Source organism: Crocodylus siamensis, chromosome 1 (genome assembly GCF_052110815.1).
Source record: "Crocodylus siamensis isolate JL-2025a chromosome 1, ASM5211081v1, whole genome shotgun sequence".
Lineage (NCBI taxonomy): Eukaryota > Metazoa > Chordata > Crocodylia > Crocodylidae > Crocodylus > Crocodylus siamensis.
The window spans coordinates 42815189-42834101 of NC_143395.1; the positions used below are offsets into that span (position 1 = coordinate 42815189).

General features: G+C 41.0%; 2 protein-coding genes across 12 annotated transcripts in view; one reads left to right on the plus strand and one right to left on the minus strand.

Moving 5' to 3' along the window:
* MCPH1 (microcephalin 1) overlaps window positions 1-18913 on the plus strand; it is a 241711-nt gene that overhangs the window by 101193 nt on the left and 121605 nt on the right. The window lies entirely within an intron of this gene.
* The window catches only part of ANGPT2 (angiopoietin 2), a 69804-nt gene that overhangs the window by 27976 nt on the left and 22915 nt on the right, over window positions 1-18913 (minus strand). For 2 of the 4 annotated variants that reach the window (XM_090033474.1, XM_090033466.1), the window contains exons 2-4: window positions 9873-10028; window positions 6063-6184; window positions 597-829 (exon numbers count right to left, since the gene is read on the minus strand). In XM_090033474.1, coding sequence (XP_089889600.1) covers window positions 597-829; window positions 6063-6184; window positions 9873-10028 — 511 coding nt within the window. The remainder of the gene's footprint in view (window positions 1-596; window positions 830-6062; window positions 6185-9872; window positions 10029-18913) is intronic. The other 2 variants (XM_090033493.1, XM_090033482.1) reach the window with 1 other exon arrangement.

The following is an 18913-nucleotide window of genomic DNA, read 5'->3' on the forward strand; positions in this document are numbered from 1 at the left end:
AGGGAAGGAAGGACTGCTCTAGTACCCTCCCCCCAGCTTCTAGCCTGAGCCACTGCAGACGTATGCCTGCATTTCTTCAGTCCAAAGGGGATGTCTTTACTGTTACAAACTGGTTTAGCCTAGCCAGGTTCGACTAACTTGCAGAGATTGAATCAATTCAGGCTCAGGCTTTTTGAATGTGTGTCCCTAGCCAAAGAGGAACAACAAACCTTGCTGTGCAGTTCATCTTGATGTCTAATGAGTCTGTTTGACTGTAAGGATGTGTTATAGTGCTGTAAGATGTCTGAGTGCCACATGAGATGCTCAAAATTTAACAGCCCTGTAGTTTTTCGGATTAAGAGAACTGGGCTGGCATAGCTAAGCAATATAAATAATGGAAGATAAACCAGGTATTGTTGAAAACAGATGTATAGATTATTTTTTCATTGGATAATGGAATTATCTCTTCAGGATAAATCTTAAATCATATAGTGAATTGAACAATTAAACTCTTCATTTAATAAAGTGTGGTTTTGAGGTGCTGAAGCAGGAAAGTGACTACTTGACAGACCAGCATCTAATGGTATACAGACTACCCATATTTGTGCTTTACTTACAGTTTGGTGTAGATATCATGGTAAGCAAGTTGTGAACAGTCTCCATCAGATCATGTTGCTGTTTTTGCAGAACTGAATTGTTTACTGTGGCTGTGACTAACTGCTTTTCTAGTTCCTCTATTATAGAATTTTGTCTTGATACCAATGCTTGAAGTTGATTTTTTTCTTCTTTTATTGACTGTAGCTGAAGTGTGTGCTTGTCTTCCATCTCAAGAACTTTTTTTTCTAGAAGACTAATAAAAATAATATAGTTAGGGTCTCAACAAAGTTTTTCTATGTTTATAGCTGACAAAAAAGAGTATTGAGCCTGTTGCAAAAGTTTTTTCCATCTTTATAAAAAGAGTTTTATTTTGATTTCTTCTGAAGATAACTTGCAGAGAAGTTATACACGTGGTATGTAGAATGCTGTGAGTTGCACTTAATTCAGTGTATGTTGAACATTAATATATATAGCTATGTATTAAATGTTTTTAAAGGATGAGCAATGTTGGATCTTTTTCTGTTAGAAAAGAAGTAACACTTCTAGTATTTAGCTGAATTCTTCCATGTTTTAGTAAAGATATTGTGGTCTCTGGTCTGGTATCTGTAGTAGAAAAATATAGTGACCTTTTAAAATTCAGTATTTATTTTGCTTCCATTGGGTAAAGATGTTTGTTTGTAGTAAGATGGTAGATACAACCTTCAGGGAATACACACAAATATAGCAAGGCAACAGATACAAATGTCAAAACATCTCCCTAAATTTTTTTGAGTTAATGTTCTTTAAAAATTAAAAGTGCTATACTCATATGGTTCTGACTGAAAAAAAAATGTCTTTGATGTAGGAGAAAACTCTCTGTTATTGCTACTTTTAGATTTCTCTGTAAATTATTTACTATTACAAGTAAAATAGAACCCTGAGGTTTGACACTTATGCTTTATTCATGTTGGGAATAATTTGTTCTACCTCATAATGCCCCTTCAGGATGATTCTTTTAACAATGTGGGGATTTAAACTGGTTAAATAAAAATATGCTACCTTTGCTGCATATCAAGTAGGTGTGGATACAGGAAGAATAATGGGTGTCTTTACTCCTAGCTCTTAGAAAATTGAAATTGTGGGAACTTGGGACATGACTAAGATCAGTCTGATGGACTAGATGTGATAGAATGAGCTATTTGCATGATCTGATCATCAAAAAGCTATCCTATTACACAATAAAGTAGCAATAGTGAGCCTAAGATAATTTTGTATTTTAGTTACAAAGAAACACATTTTCATTGGGATAGGTTAGATAGTAGATAGTCCTTTATTCCAACATCCAGTGGATAGATCTGGAATATCACTGTTTGCCTGCTGCCTAGTGTTATGCAAAATGACAATGTTTTGTTTCGATTTTGGATTTGGCATTTCTGAGGGATAGTGATTTGTATCAGTGTTTCGGATTACTGTCCCGTTTCAATTTGGCAAAATCCGTTTCAGAGTTTTGATGCTGTTTTGGCCATAGGCTATAATGGGGAATCACTGAAATGCCTATAACTTTGTAATTTCTTGCCTGATTTGGATGAAAATTGCAAGGATGGTAGCCCCTTCTTAGGGCACAAACCCCACCAAGTTTCAAGGACAGAGGTGCAGGGTTTTTTGTGAAATTGCACCTCAAACTGTTTAGAGCAAAACTAGTATCACTTGCGGGCAGCAGCAGCATACTGACACCCTGCATGCATATCCGGAAGCTGCACCTCCAGGCGTAATCTGAAATAGCTCTGCAGCCCTCCCAAGGGGTGCAGACCACTGGATCTGCGTGCAGGATGATAGCAGGCTGCCACTGCCAGCTGGGGTCAGTGCCATCACTAGGTTCTTCCTGGTGCTCGGCACAGGCTGCACCAGGGAGACTTGGGTGCTGGCGTTGGCCCCAGCTGGCAGCAGCAGCATGCTGTCATCTGCATGCTCCGCAGCCGGTGAGTGTGGAGCTTTTAAAAAAAAGAAAGCCACGCACGCAACAGCTCTGGCAGCGGTGACTAGGTGCTCTGAGAGCTTGTGGTAGAGCTCCCTCACTCAGCACGGGGCAGCGGCAATTCCTCTCCCCTCCTGGCACCCACAAGGCAGCTGTACCATCGCATGGGTACAGCGCAGCTGAACGGGGCACCGCACACTGTCCCGGAGCTGGGGCACATTCACCTGTCAGCCAGAGCTCCTGGTTCAATTCCCCAGCTCCGATCATTCCTCCAGCTCTTCCCGGGGGACATGGCCCCCAGTTCTGTGCAGGCTGCTGCTGCTAACTGGGGAAATAGCACATTGCCACCGCCACCTGGGGAAATAGCCCATTGCAGCTTGCCATCATCCCACATCATCTGGGGGTCTGCACTGTCTGGGAAGAGCTGGGGGTAGTGATCAGGGAGCTGGGGAATCAAAGTGGGATTCCTCTAGCTCCTGACTCGATTCCCCAGCTCTCTGTTCAATTCCCGAGCTGAATTCCCCAGCTTTCTGATCATTCCCTCAGCTCTTCTTTGGGGGCGCGGATCCCTGGATCTGTGCGCTGGGTTTTAGCAGGCCTTCGCTGCAGGCTGGGGCCAGTGGCAGCACCACAGTCTTCCCAGTGCTCAATGTGGGCTGCACAAAGTGGCTGCCACTGGCCACAGGGTACAGCAGCAGTCTGCTGAAACCATGTACTCGGATCGGGCGGCCACACCGCCTAGGAAGAGCTGGGGAAATGATCAGAGACCTGGAGGAAGCAATCAGAGAGCTGGGGAATCGAACCAGGAGCTACATGCCAATATCAGAGCAGTCTTTTCATGCTCTTTCCTCTCCTTTTTCTTAGTTTTTGTTTCCCTGCAAGACCGACTCCGAAACTGAAAATCTATGGAACATTTCCAAAATCTTTCAGAGCCTTCTGATTCATTTTGGAGCTGTTTTGGAGGCTTCGATATCAATTTGGATTCAGTGTTTCGGGTTCCAAAATGGCCTGAAACACCTCCAAAATGAAACAGCAGCCTAAATTTCATGCAGCCGTACTGCTGCCTAGCCTTAAAGATGCCTAAACTTCAGTGCACATGAGGATTTTATTTGAAAGTTCTGTTTCTGCAGGTGCTCATTAGTAGTCTTGACAAGGCTGAGTAGATCAGTACCAGCCTGAAAAGTATAATCAGTTTTCAAAACCTAGGTGTTTCTCTACCAGTCTCCCCTGAAAATGTCAATTCAGTAGGCATTACCAGATCAGAGTCCATGAAAAATGTTCTAGGACCTCCACTTTCTTTTAAAAAGTGGCCATAAATGGAAGTTGAGGAAGCAAGTGGTTAGAGCACTTGCACAGAATATGTGAAACCCAGGTTCAGCCCCCTCCTGTAATAGGATTCAATCTAGCATCTCCCTGGTGAGTTCCTTACTCACCAAGTTATTGGCTGTTTTGGGGAGAGCAAGAAGGAACAAAACTTATTACGTTCACAAATAGGGCAGTCACAGAGGAAGAGTCTCTGCTTCAAGGTCATTTTCTGCATATTATGTGAAACAGTTGTTGGAAAAGAGCCTACATCTCATTGAAAATGAGTTCGGCTTGGACTCCTAAGTGCCAAGTTATTTTTGACGATTCAATATGGGTTGTTAAATAGCATGGTTTTTGAAAAAAAAATTCCCTTAAGACGACAAGAAAAGTGCAGCAAAAGCTTTGTTATCTGGCACCCATGGGGAATGAGGGGTGCCAGATAACAAAATTTGCCAGTTAATTGGGTGGCCCGAACAGGCATCTTTGCTTGTTCGGGCCGCCACTTCTCCTGCCATGTCCGGGGCATTGCCACCCACCTGCCGCATTGCCAACCCTCCCGCAGGCCCCGCGGGACAGGGAGGAAGGCCCCGCTCAGCCTGCTATGCCCCAGGCCATGGGGGCTCAGCAGCACAGGCTGCTTTGCCCCAGGTTGTGGGGGCTCGGCAAAACCAGAAGTGCCACGGTGGGCACTTCTGGTTTCGCTTTTATTTTATAAGCCTGCGTGCCAGTTAATAGAGCACGCTGGCTTGTAAGGTGCCAGTTAAGGCAGCTTTTACTATAGTGTGCTCCCAACATCCACCTTCATGTGACAGTATCACATGGAACTGCCTAAGACAGTTTACACCAACATGTGGTTCACCTGTCTGGTCTTTTTAAGTGTCGATGTTATACTTGGCTGTAAGCCTCATACAGTAAGGCAGGCAGTCAAGCTTTTATGCCATAGCCTTGTCATTAGTTCAGAGATGACTGGCCACTTGGGGCATAGGATCCATCTGAATGACAGGGGCTGCAGGCTAACAACAGTTGCCCTCGTATCTTGCTAAGTTATATTGAATAAAGTTGTGTCCTCTTTATCCAAACAAGTGTTCCAGCCTGTTTTTAAACTGCATGCTACTATGTGTCAATAACTAATGTAACGATCAAGAAAAAAAATTGATCATGTGTATTCACAAAGAGAACTACCGTGAAATGGTAGCTGTCCTGTTTCCCCTTAAATGCAACATTTTGCTTGAAAAACAATGACATTACATACATTAGTGACCTCATTTTGAGGGGTTTTTTTCCAGATAACATTCAGGGAGATGGAGCAGAGGGAAATGGGGGGGACATTGGCTCTGTGTGATAATACTTTTATTTTAGTCCCAGTAATGCTTTTATCTTCATCCTAAAACAGACCTCTGAACTTTGGCGCATTTATGATTTCATGAAAACAGATGGTATTTCCTTTATTGATCACAGGGGAAAACTAATAATTTCCTATTTAAAAATGTTTGGGTAGTATACAGAGCAGAAAGCCCCCATTGAAACCAATCCATTGCCCAAAATTAAGATTTCATTAAATTTTTGGCTAATTCTAATACTCTTACATATGGAAGTAAAGCAAAGTGAGGAATTGTATTTACACAATACATTTACATTCTGAAGAACAGCAATTCATGAATTAAACCCATCATTCATAATATAATCAGATTTACTAAATCTGTCATTAGGGCATAACAGAATTTCTACTTCTACATTGCAGGTCTTCACTTTTTTTTCCTTTTGACAATGTTTTGCAGTTTTAGGGAGAGGGGGATGAGGAGAGTTAATTGTATTGGGCAAGGCCAATAGTTGGCTACAGCTAATTTATTTTACCTGATCCTGCCAAGTATTGTTATTTTTATATTTTAAATCATTGGTTTCTAAATGCTATGATAAGTATGATCACAGGTCAATGGAAATCTGCAAGAAATGTAAAGCTTGACAGTGTTCCATTGGTCATAAAGTCTGGGAACCATTGTTTTAGACATTACATATGGTTCCAATTTTATTTTTGTTTGTTTTTCTCAGCTATATTGTCATTCTAGCTTTTTATGTTTATAAAATACAGGAGTGTAGCTTATTTCTTCATTAAGTAAGGATTTCTCAAATTGGTTGAAACAATTGTTTTCCCACAAGCAAATGCCTAAAACTGTTTAAAAAAAGACAATTTAGCAGAGAAATCTTTGGATAGGTACAGCAATATTACCTGTTTTTTTCTTGCAATTTGGTTATCTCATTGGTCTGATCTGAAATCTGCCTTTCTAACTTGTTTGTTGAGAGAGAATGTTCCAGAAGCTGAAGTTCAAGTCTTGTTGTCTGGTTTAACACCTACGTTTAAAAAAACAACAACAAACATATAGGCATCTCTGAAAATGGTGAAGTCTAATCTAACTGTACTTTTTAAACTCAGTGGTTATCACATATAGAAAATAAAATATTTGAAAAAAATAAGTATGCACAAACATGCATGCACACAGTACCAATTTGGGCATGAATGCATATAGTATCATTGTAAAAAGTGCTCAGAATTATATTTGTGTAATGAACAAATAAACCTATAATACTGTGATCTATATTTCAAGTCATCTTGGGCAGTGTTTTAATGGTACACCACATTTGTGAATAACGTTCAAAATTACTTTGTCTTTAAGCTGTTGTCACATATTTTTTCCCTTTATGTTTATTAGATAACAACATCAGTATCAGAAATTATGGTATTAGTTCATTAAAAAATAATTTCATATGCAACATTTTTATTATTCTGGTACTGAAATAAATGTTACATATATCAGTATAACCAGGTGAAATCACAGCCCCAGTGAAATCATTGATTTTTCTCTTTGAGTGCAGTGGTGCCAGTGAACTTAGGAAATATATTTTTTAATGTTTGAATTAGATGAAGTGTTTACCAAACACATTTTTTGCTATACTCACTTGACAGTTTAAGTTCTGAGAAGGAAATAATTTACACAAATCCCCTTTTTACTCCAAAATTCCATCAGTTAATGCAGAAACAATGATATCATTTGAAGTGGGAGATGACTTTGCATTACATTTTGATGCATGTTCTCTAGAAAATATTTTTTCATTGTGTCAAAACAGCTTTTTTAATTCATCAGAATTTGGCTTTAGTAGACAGGAAGAATTGATTAGTCACATCCTTTGTGTTAAACAGTCATTCAGGACATGATTTCACACTGAGGTGTAATTGAAAATTATTGCCAAAGTTAAGTGTCCTTGAGACAGCAATTGTTTGGTTAATTTCCTTATGTTGTTCATTAAGCCCTTAACCTAGTCACCAGTAACTTCAGGGAGCAAAAGAAGGTTCCGGTAATAATATTCTTCCTAAACAAAAACTACAGGTAAAGTCCAGGAAGACTTTGCTTTGAAAGAATAAATATATTTCTCTTTTAGCTTATCAAACCCCACCTCCCCCATAAAAGCCCACTGAGCCTCTTCAAAAAAAATGGTGTTTTTTAATGGTAAAACTGTAAAGGTAGATTCAAGATGTTTGTGTTTATTTCTCCAGAGTGCAGTGTGTGCACATGTGCCTGCCAGTTCTTCACGTTGAGTTGGGGCAGAGTAGCCCCGGGCTGGCAGGTGGCCTGGGGGAGTCACCCCAGACTCTGAGTGGTGGTGTCAGGGATGGCTAGCGCACAAGGGTGCCACAGTGCAGGGCTAGCCAGCAGGTAGCCCCTGCACTATACACCTTTGTACCCCAGCCAGCCACGATCACCATCTACGTGTGTGTTTTGGTGCACTTAATAAGTCCGCTGTAGGGTAGTACTTGTCCTATTGGTACTATCCTACGATGGAGTTAATTAATTTACTGCACCCTAATATGGGTGCATGTGTAGATGGTGACACTTTTTACTGTGGAGCTAATTTGTCAGTAGTGCAGTAAAGTGCATGTGTAGAAACACCCAGTGTCAACCACGTACATTCTATAGATGCAGAATGACTTATGTAACAAGTTGTGTAGTAAAGATTTTAGTTAATATTTATACAATATTTTGAACACATAAAACATCAAATGGGATATATTATTTTAGTATCTGTTTGAGAATCTTCTCACCAGGATAAGAGAAATCTACAGAATACACATTTTCCTTCAATTAGACTTATCATTAACTTGAAGAGTAGGATATATCAACACTTTTTTGTTTGCTGAGGCATTAAAAAAAATCAGCCACTGATAAAGCTGCCTGCCAAGCAGACATTTAAATGCTTTTCAGTTAAAACAATTATAAAGGATCTGCTTTTTTTAAATTCATTTTTTAATAACTTGTGTCACAATATGTATAAAGGGAATGAAGTGTCAAGCTTTATCTTTTGTTTTGGATAATTAACTTGTTTAGCTACAAACTAGTCATTTGATTTTGAGGCTTCTAACCAATGCTGGAATTCTGGAAAGTTTTTCGTGTCATAGTATGGGAACTTTTAATTTCCTTTAAGGAACCACAATTGAAGTGGAACTTTCACATTGAAGTCAACTTGAAAAAATGTTGCAATTTACTTTTCCAGTAGCTTCATAATTCCTCAGCCTTTCTCCCACTCATTTCATCTCCTTTTGATTTATCCCTCCATGAAATCATAATGATATACTCATTACAGTAGTGCCTTAACATGGAAATGACTACAATTATCCCACTGCAGCATCTGTAGGAAGAGAATGAGCTTTCAAGAAAACGCTAAGGATAGGTACAGACAGTCAGAAAGCCCAAAGCTCAATCAATTCAATCTTTCAGGTTAGTCTAAGCTGCAAAGTTTGAACCAATAACCAATAAGCAGGTGAAGACATTCACTTTTGATACCAGAAATGCAGCCACATGCCTGCAGTGGCCCAGGCAAGATGCCAGGGGGTGCTAGAGCATGCCTCCCTGCTCTGCTGGAGCAGACAGCTTAGATCAAAGCTACGTTGCCCACCCTGTAAGGGGGGAGTGCAGAGGTTTGTGGGAGAGGTTAAAAACATTCCTGGGATGCTGAGGAAATGTGAGTTAATTTGAATCTGGAGGTGATCTGGGACAGAAATTCAATAAACTGATTTAACATAAATCAGCTAAGTCTGATGTTACATCTCTCCAGGTTTATCTTAAGTCACTTTTGGCCATTTTGAAAGCAGTTTACATGTACTGAGCTTCTGTTGTGTTGCAGGTCTTCAGTCATTTATATTGGCTTATGTGTAATTTCTGCCCCTAGCCTAAGGGTGCTGAGAGATGAGGGGGGAGGGAAGCAGCGCTTTACCAGAAGAGGAATCAGGTCAGTTTGACCTGTCTCCCCAGCGCCTGTATAGCTCAGGTGCTTCAGCAGGGCTTTTTGGTGCTTTTGTCTAGTACCTGATTCAATCAATTAGATTAAATTAGATAAAAGCACCAAAAAGCCCCGTCAAAGCGCCTGAGCTATACAGATGCTAGGCAAGTCGCGTAAACTGATGTGATTTCTCTTCTGGACATGCACTGCATTTGTTGCAGTGGCACACCGAGCTGAAAGTAAAGTGCTGTTTTGTTTTGTTTTGTTTAGATTTTATTTTTTCCATGTATGCAAGACCCTAACTGGTGATGACTATTAGCACTCATAGGCCAACCACTTAGAGCAGAGTCAGGATAGAAAGAGGCCATGAAATCCCATTTTAGATATCACTCTCTTACTTAGTTAAGGCTTGGGCATATATTGATATTTTAAGTGAGTTATTTACTTAAGAAAAATATGACTGACATTTGAAAGTTCCTTGCTAAAACAACGTTCTTCAAGAACCTGCTGCAGTTCCCATTGAAGTCAATGGGAATCTTTTTTTTTATTGATTTTTTTTTTGTGGTCTTGGCATGAGGTTCTATATCAGCAAATATTAATATCCTCTTAGGCTATGATACAGCTGTGAATTAACCTGCTTGTCTTGTAACCCTTAAATTATAATCTCATTGCTGCTTTATGGAATTGTAAAACTGTGCTTCACTGTGTTACGTGTCATGGCATCTCTTTGGGGCTCAGATGCAATTTTAATAAATTCATTACTTACTTGTGCTTCAACATCTGTTAATTTGCGAGTCTGTTCAGCTGTTTGGTTTAATAGGTTTGTGCCTATTTCAATCATTACTGCAGTCTGGTTCTGCACTGCGTTTTGCTGGATCTCTACTATTTCTTTCTTCATATTGTCTTGGATGTAATTCTCAAGCTACGTGGGGAAGGAAAGAGAGAAGATAGTTGCATTCCTTAAAAGTGTGGGGGGGGTTTAAGAGTACAATCAACATGCTGGCAAGCTTGCTAGATAAATCTGCTCTCAGGCCTTGGCTATGATATTCTTTTTTTTTTTTTTTTTGAAGAATTTCCCAACATTGTTAACACCAGGTCAGCTCCACCAGTGGGAGCACAAACAAAGGCAAGGAACTTGTGGGTAACCGTTGTAACCCCTGTTCTGGACAGGCTTATAAGAAACACTGGCAATTCTTTAGAACCTAGTCTATGCTAGCACTCCCACCATTGTTACCACCAGAGGAGCTGTGCAAACAGTAGCAGTGATGAGATTTTTTTTCCCTTAAGACAAAGGCCTAAGAGTTTAGTCACCTTCCTGTATCAGGACTTCAGAAATATTTTCAGCAGCTTTCTTTTACTCACACAATTAGAATTCCAAGAAGCTTGTTATGATGTATATAGTAACCAAAGAGCTGTAACAGCAAGGCAAACCATTTTCCTGACTCTAAACACCTCATTTGTAGAAGTGTAAAAGCAGTTGAAAAACCTTTAATTCTGAAATTACTCTCGTGACCAAATAGATTTTAAAGGCATTTATTAGTTTCTGTAACAAACAGAGCATGCAGATGTTTTCAAGGAACTGACCAGAGGTGAGGAAAGGTTCACTTAGATTGAAACCCTTCATGTTGCTGAATTGCCTGAAATCAATTTGATTTTTCCCTAAATTTATTCAGTAATTCTCTGACTAATTTATGCAAATAACTCATGGACTATAGCTTGTTCATGAGCAATTTTCTGCAAGTATTTTAAAATTTTGAGTTTTTCGATATATTTGCTTCTTTATAGGAGTAAATCTGTAGACTAAGCCTTCCACCCAAAACAAAAATATATGCACATTTCTTTTGGTATGTTAGGGCTCGCTTTCAGCTCTTGGATAGTTTTACTGATGTCAAAAAAATTATTAATACATTTAAAGTTGGGCAGCTGCTCAAGCATCTTACTAAATTGGAGTCTTATTTACTGAAATAGTCATATAAAGTGTATATGCTGAGTGAAACAAACTTATTTTTCAGTGTGCCTTAATTTGTCTAGTGTTGAAAGTTTTTTAAAAACTGGGATTTAATCAAATTATATTCAGAATCTAAAAGTAGTTTATTGTATCTATTATTATTGAGTTAGAATTTGCAAAATAAAATATATCACCCTGAAGGTTCAAACCATCTGCCTTTAATTTGACCTTTAAGAATGAAAAATCTGACCTTTTTTTTTTTTAAAAAAAGAGGAATCCAAATTAAAGGAATATGAAATATTAGTTGTTATACATTTTTGTCTGCTTCTTTGTTTTCCTTTGTAATTTTATAGACCTGAGTTTAAAATTAAAACTATATTTTCGAATCAAAAGAATTAATGAGTTTCCTTTGGAATCCAACAGACATTTAAAAATTCCATTCTGGAGGCTGCATAGCTTATTTAAAACCCTTGGAATCTTATAGCTGCAAGGCTAAATGGAGTCTTTGCAAAGCTATAGATTTCTAATGTGCTATACCAACTATAGAATATATTGTTTTTTTCAAATTTTGAGGAATGTAAAGTGTAAAGGGATAAAATAATTTTAAAACGTCTTTGTTAAGAACTGAGAACTATTGGACTCTTTTTGAAAATTATGACAGGAACAAATAGAAGTCAGCATATCCAAACTGCTTTCCAAAATTTCAGGAACCCATACAGTGTAGGGCATTGAGGAAGAATGAATTTTAAAAAAATCTGTTTGCAGAAAGGTCGCATTTTTTTCCAATACTTTGTAATTTAAAAAAAAAATCTTTTCTTCTTTTCTGCATTACTCCTGTTTGTTGTGATCTAATATGTGGTTGGATGATAGGTTTTTCTTTCTGGACTTTTGGCACAAATGTTGCTGTCTGTGCAGCACCTTACTAAGTATCAGTATTTGTTCTGAGAGCTTAAACAAACATTCCCTCTTGCAGAAAAAAAATACAGGAGAGAGCTGGGTGGCTTAACAAAACCTCCTCTGATCAAATATATTGTTTTCACAGATTGTCTTTGAGAATAACATAATGAATGCCAGACCTACTGATAAAAAATGTTATGGGATAGTCATGCTGGTTGGGTGATTGATTTGATGTATTTTTATGCCGCAGACATTATTCTCTAGCAGAAGTCCTAACATGTTAGTTACATCAACAGCAAAGGGCACTTGTTCGTATAACATTTCTCTGATGTCTGGGACGGACATTGCATAAACTGGTTTGAGCCAAATCAGTTAAGTCTGATACTACATTCAACCAGGTTTATCTCAAACCGGTTTCAGCCATTTTTGAACTGGTTTAATTGCACTGAACATCTGTTCTGTTACAGGTTTAAACAAGTTTCTGATCACTTAAACTGGTTTATGTTTAATGTCCGCCCCTAACCTGAGAAACCAGAATAAACTATATCAGCAAAAACCAGCATTGAATAGTAAACCAAGTAAACCTTTTGTGATTAGGTCTACGTCAGAGTTTCCTAACCTAAAATTGTTAAAAACAACAGATCTCCCAATCTGCGCTGGCCTTTCTAAGGAGAAGTACCCTCTTTAGTCTGAAACAGAGAGACTGGAAATATATGTGGCTAGAGCAGGGATGAGGCCTGGATCTGTAAAAGCAGTACATTCAGAAAACTCTAGTTACCTTTAGGTAATTTTTTTGCCTTTTGTGAAATTGATCTTATTGATCCTGTACCTAGTGAACAGTAAATCTCTAACACAAGGAGGGCTGCAGAATAAATTAGTCTAATGCTGCTTTCCCAGAGCGAGAATCCAACCTGGCCTCTGTCATAGAACAGTAATACGAGTAGATACCTTGCAGATACTACATTTGGGAGCTTTTCCAAGGTAAGACTTCTTGTTACAATAGCTTTGGAACCATCTAGGATTCAGAAGAAACATGCTATAACTTGATGCATATTTACAAACAGGATAATGGATAACAATTACTAAGTACTGACAAAATAATTGGAATTAAGCTACTTAAAATGCAAAGCCAGCAAACCATAACTGCAAGACAGGAAATGAGGGAACAGGTTGATGCGTCTTTGATATGAAAAGTTATCTAAAATGAAATATTTGTACCTCACTTAAATTAATTGTTTTAACTATCTAAAAGCTGCTCAGCTTCAGGGAAACAAGAAAAAAGTTTTATGGTTTAATTCACTGTTACACTATTCAGCAACAGAGATCTGTCTTCTCATTGGCAAAACTAACACATTACCATTTCTATTGACACAGATATTTTCACCCTAAATACCACCCCGGTGAGTAACCCATTTTTCTTTCGTGCCTCACAAAGAAATTGCTTTCAAAGAGTGACAAATGAAATGATAGTCTGGATTAAGAACATTGTACATATACAAACACATTTTTAAATAAACTCCAGAAATGTTTTTTTAATCATTTGGCTCAAACCAACAGTTTTTCACCAGAGTGGTCAAAATTGCAACATAGCTTTTTTATTACTAGATTCCAGCATTTTCTTGTAGCTTGATGCACTACAATGCACTGAAGCAGAGACTTCAGCCCAGCACTGGTATGATCTAATGCAGGGGTATCAAACAGGCTGGATCCTGTCCATGGACCTGTGTCATCTGGCTCACAGGTTATAGTGGGGCGAGGAATTACAGTCTGAGACAAGCAAGGGCAGGTTTGCCACCTAAGTCTGGGACATGGAGTAACAGGTATGTTGGTTACTCCATTGGGTAGGAGGGGGTGAGCAACAGCTGTATTAACCTCCATGTCCTCTGCCACTGTTTGCCCAGATTTGACCTTTGAGAAGGATTGTGAGAAGCCCTGCAGTCTGGATTCTTCCCACAAGGAGCCCCACAGTCTAGATCTGGCCTGCAAGGAGCATTATGGTCTAGATCTGGCCCACAGGTTAGGGCAAGGCAGGGGTGAGTCTGACACCCTGATCTAATGGTTTCAATATAGGCTTTTATCCTCAGACCCTGTACCTGCTGCATGTTACAGTTTTAAAAAGCAGTAAGTCAGCACCTGAGCATCTAAGTGTTCTAAGAGCTGTCGAATTTGAAGTAGATGCAGTGCTAACAAAACTAGCAAAGTCTCATTAAAAATAGCCACTGCTCTAGAGGACTGGAGACTAGCACAATTAACGTTATTTAAAAACAAAAATGTAGACATAATTTTTGTGCGTGAACCACTTGTTGGATTTTAAATAAATATCAATCTGGATGTAGGACCTGGGCCTTATAGACCTAAAGCAAAGACCTCTGCTCAGTATGCATCTGTGTTTGAAAAGAATCACAGAATCATAGAAGTAGGTTCGGAAGGGACCTTGTAGATCTTCAAGCCCAACCCCTGCCTGGGCGGGAGAAAAGACTGGACTCAAATGAGTCCAGCCAGGTAGTCATCAAGCCTCTTCTTAAAGATCCCCAGGGTAGGAGCCAGCACCACTTCCTTAGGAAGTTGGTTCCAGCTCTTAGCTGCTCTAACTGTGAAGTAGTTCTTCCGGATGTCTAATCTAAATCTACTCTCTAATAACTTGTGTCCATTGTTCCTTGTTATGCCAGGGGGCACTAGGGGAAACAATGTCTCCCCTAAACCCTTCTGGTCCCCCCAGTGAGTTTATAGACAGTCACCAGGTCCCCCCTCAGCCTTCTCTTGTGAAGGCTGAACAGGTTTAGGTCCCGCAGTCTTTCAATGTAGGGTCTGCCCTGTAGTCCCCGAATCATGCGTGCGGCCCTCCCCTGGACCCTTTCAATGTTGTCCACATCCCTCCTGAAATGGGGTGCACAGAACTGGACACAGTACTCCAGCTGTGGCCTGACCAGCATCGCACAGAGGGGGAGAATCACCTCCCTGGCTCTACTTGAGATGCCCCTGTGGATGCATGACAAGGTGTGGTTAGCCCTGCCAACCGTGACCTCGCATTGTCGGCCCGTGTTCATCTTGGAGTCAGTAATGACTCCAAGATCCCTTTCTGCCTCCGTAAAGAAAAGAAAAGAAAAACAAGATACTGAGAATACATTAAGAAGGAGGTAATGCATATTGCATAGCCTTTTACAATGATTCTGTATAGATCAATGGTGTGTGTAGTACAGGCCTCCTCAATTCAAAAAGGACATTGCAGAAATACAGAAAGTTCATAGACAAACTATTAGAAAGCTCAGAGACGTATTTTTTTTTGTATAAAGAGAGGTAGAAAAGATTGTGATGATCTTAGGAAACAAAGAAAAAGAGCAATTCTGTAAAAGTCAATAGAAGGTAAAGAACAGGTAAATTAGAACCTTTTTGCTCCCTGTATCAATACAAAAAATACCTTTCAAGCAATTAAGGGCCAAACAAGTAATTAAAATAATTGTGGAATGGATATTAAACACCAGTGTTTCAGTGTTTGAGCCTCAATGCCAATCTACCAGCCATGAGGATGAGCCATAAATCACTCCTGAAAATTAGAACTAAGTTTCATAAATTACACAAAAGCAAGGTTTTTTTGTGGTATCTTTTATTGGAGCCTGAGGAAGGGACTTAATGCCCAGAAGCTTATTCAGCAGCTCTCCCAACTATACAGTTGCTCTAATTAAAGATATCACAAAAACTCCTTACCTCTTCCTGAACTATCATGACCACAACACTCCAGAGCACCTACTAAAGTACGTAAACACTTTAAATTTTTTTAGCCATTGTCGCTATCCCCCAAACCAAAGTTTATAAGCATAGTGAAATAAGCAAGAACTAGACTTGACATGCAAAACAGTTAAGATACGTAAATGCACCCCAACAAGTGTAACTTAATCCTGTTGTGAAACTATGCTAACTCAGTGTTTACAATTTAAGGCACTTTGATGTCCCTGGTCAGTAGTACAGATGTATTTGTTTGCATGACCAATGTGCACATTTTCATATCTTAACATGCTTTCATTTCTCTGAAGTGTAAGAATCTGGAATTCTGACTGTATAATGCTTAACTTTGCATATAATCAGTATCCCTCTTTGTATTACCTTAAATTCCTGAGATGTTCTCTCAACTCCATTTTTTACATACTTTACAGCTATCTTTTTGGCCTTTTTTAATTTACAGTATTCAGCAAGAAATTCTGAGCATGTCATCACATGATATATCTAATGATTTGAAGATATAAAGTATCAACACACAAACTGTTTTATAACATTTACAGCCAGATTTACTGATGTACTCTGGCTGCTTTATTGTACTCTGGAGCAACATGAAGCTGCCAGAGCATGCTGGCTGGTTAAGCTGAGTTTGTGGCTACTTTGCTTTACTGCAGTGGAACTCAACTTTCTAGAAAGGCAAGCTGCATGCATGTGACCTAGCCATACCATGGGCCACCACTCCCCTCCAGTGGGGGAGAGAGGGGCTGCCAGTGTCAGAGGGAGAGGAGAAAGAGAGTTTACCTCTAGGCAGTGTAGGTGGTCAGTGGCACAGCGCATGGTGAGGAAGGGGATATGCTAGAACAAGCTGCTTGCTGCTGTACCCCCTGCCCCTGCTGCAGGCTGGATCCAGCATATGGGCTATAGATTGAGTGCCACTGCTTTACTGGATTCATACAAAGCTACATGACAGACTTTAACTGGTGAGCCCTATCATATAGTCTCTTCCATAAACTCATCCAGTTCAGTCTTTGGGGCTAAGTACAGACTGTCAAAAAGGCTGAAGCAAAATTGATCCAATCTTTCCAGGTTTCTCTAAGCTGCATAGCTTGAACCAATAATGAACTGAACTCATGTTTAAATTTTACCTGAGAAAGGCAGGTGGAGGCCTGCACTGGCCCAGGTCAGAAGGCAGATAGCATTTGAGCAGCCTGTATGCCAGCCATTGCAGAGCCCAGACTAGCCAAGCAGTCTGGGCTCTGCAATGATTGACTGCCCAGCACATGCCTCCAATCCTTTACTGATCCTCTCCAGGGAGGGAGGGAAGGAGCCGCCATCCCCCAACTCAGGCCCCTGCCCATGGGGTGGGGAGGCTCATACCTCAGGAGGTTTCCTCCAGCCCAGGGCTACCCTGCCACAGGGAGCCCCACATCCCCTCTCCCTTGTACAACTATGGCTGCTCATCTCAGTCACTGCCACAGAAAAGAGGAGGAGGGAATTCCCCCAAGCTGATCCCGCATCCACACAGCTAGGAATGGGGACATGGGGAGCATTACAGAGAATTTCCTCTGGCCCAGCCTAGAGTCCCTCAGCCTGGGGCTGCCTTGACTTGTGGAGCATCATGGCTTGCAGCTTGGCTTTTTTGCTGCCACAGGTGCCAGACACAGGGAAGGGAGAAGGGGATAGAGGGGGATTCCCTTTGAGGCAGGGAAGCCCCGGGCTGGGAAATCCTATGTCTCTCCATCCCTGGCCACATGGATGTGGAATCGGCATTAGAGAATCCCCCTCCCCTCCCTCCTAAGGCAGTAGCTGAGCTGAGCTGCCCCCTCCCCCCTATGTAGGCAAGGGGGGCTTCCCCATGGCACAGGGTTTCTCCTGGGACAGAGCAGCCCCTGGCTGGGGGACCCCAGGCTAGACCATGGGAAGCCCCCAAAGGGACAGGAGTCCACCCATACACTCATGCCCAGCTGTGCGGGTAGGCACCTAGCCCGGAAGAATGCTTCTGCCCTGCCACCTGCCCCAGCAGCGGCACAGGGGGTGGGGGAGGGGAAGTAGGAGGGGGGCATTCCCCAGTATGGGGCTTTCCTAGGGCAGGGCAGCCCCCAGTTGGCCTGGGGCAAGTCCCCTGAGGCACAGGGCTTCCCCAGTGCCCCCATGCCTTGCTGCGTAGGCAGGCATCTGATCCAGAGGAATGTTCCCCCCCATCCATAGTAGCAGTGGAGTAGGAGAGGAGGGTGTTGTGAGGGTTCCCCTCAGCTCCCCATGGCAGGACAGACTAGGCCTCATTGGCCAGGGTTGGGGAATTCTGTTCTCCCACCTCCCCCTCAATGCCCTATAGAGCTAACAGGTGCAGGCAGGACACAAACTGGGGAGCAGAAGCAGAGGTTTTGGTGTCTCAGCTCTGTGACAGCCCAGAGGTGGGGCCAGTGAGGTGCTGGTCTGGAGCAGTGGAATGTGAGCCATGTTCCAGCAGATCACCTGTTGAGGGAGGTGGCACGGTGGTGAAAACCATCCTGGGATATGGGGGAGTTGAGAGGGACTTGACCTGGGTGGGGATCTAGGACAGAAGTTCAGTAGGCAGTTGTAACTTAAGTCTGATGCCACATCGCCACATCCATCCAGGTTTATCTTAAACCAGGTTTGGCCATAGGGTCTGTGCGCACTGAACTTCTGTTCTGTTAAAGAATTAAACAGTTTTTGATCACTTACATAGGTTTCTGTACAATTTCTGTCCCTAAACTAAGAGATTCAGGTACTTTTCCCCACTGCTTTTCTTGGAAGACCATTCCAAAACTTTACTATTCTGACAGAAATCATCTTACAATTTCCAATTTGCAGGCTAATGTTCAATGAAGTCAGTTGTTGCCTATGAAATGCCTCATTGCACCACTTAGTCTCTGTGGTTACACATATATATAGAGACCTTTCAAAACATCAGCAGCTGTTGCTTTTGAATTGTTGTGTGTGAACAAGCTGAGAAAAATCCAAGTATAGCAAACCCACTCCAACTTTAACCTAGGACAAAGCTGTGTTAAAGTGCCCTGCCTTCTACCTGGCTTCAGACTACCATAGCTAACCACCTCTCTATTCTGAATGTATCTATGCAGTTTGTAACAGCATGATCTTGAGCTGGTTTTGTATTTCATCCTAAAAATCTCTTCTCCATCTCTAATATTCACCTCATGATTATACTTATAAAGATAGACCACATGCTCTCAAGCTAGGTAGAGACATTCAGAAAGCCTAAGGTG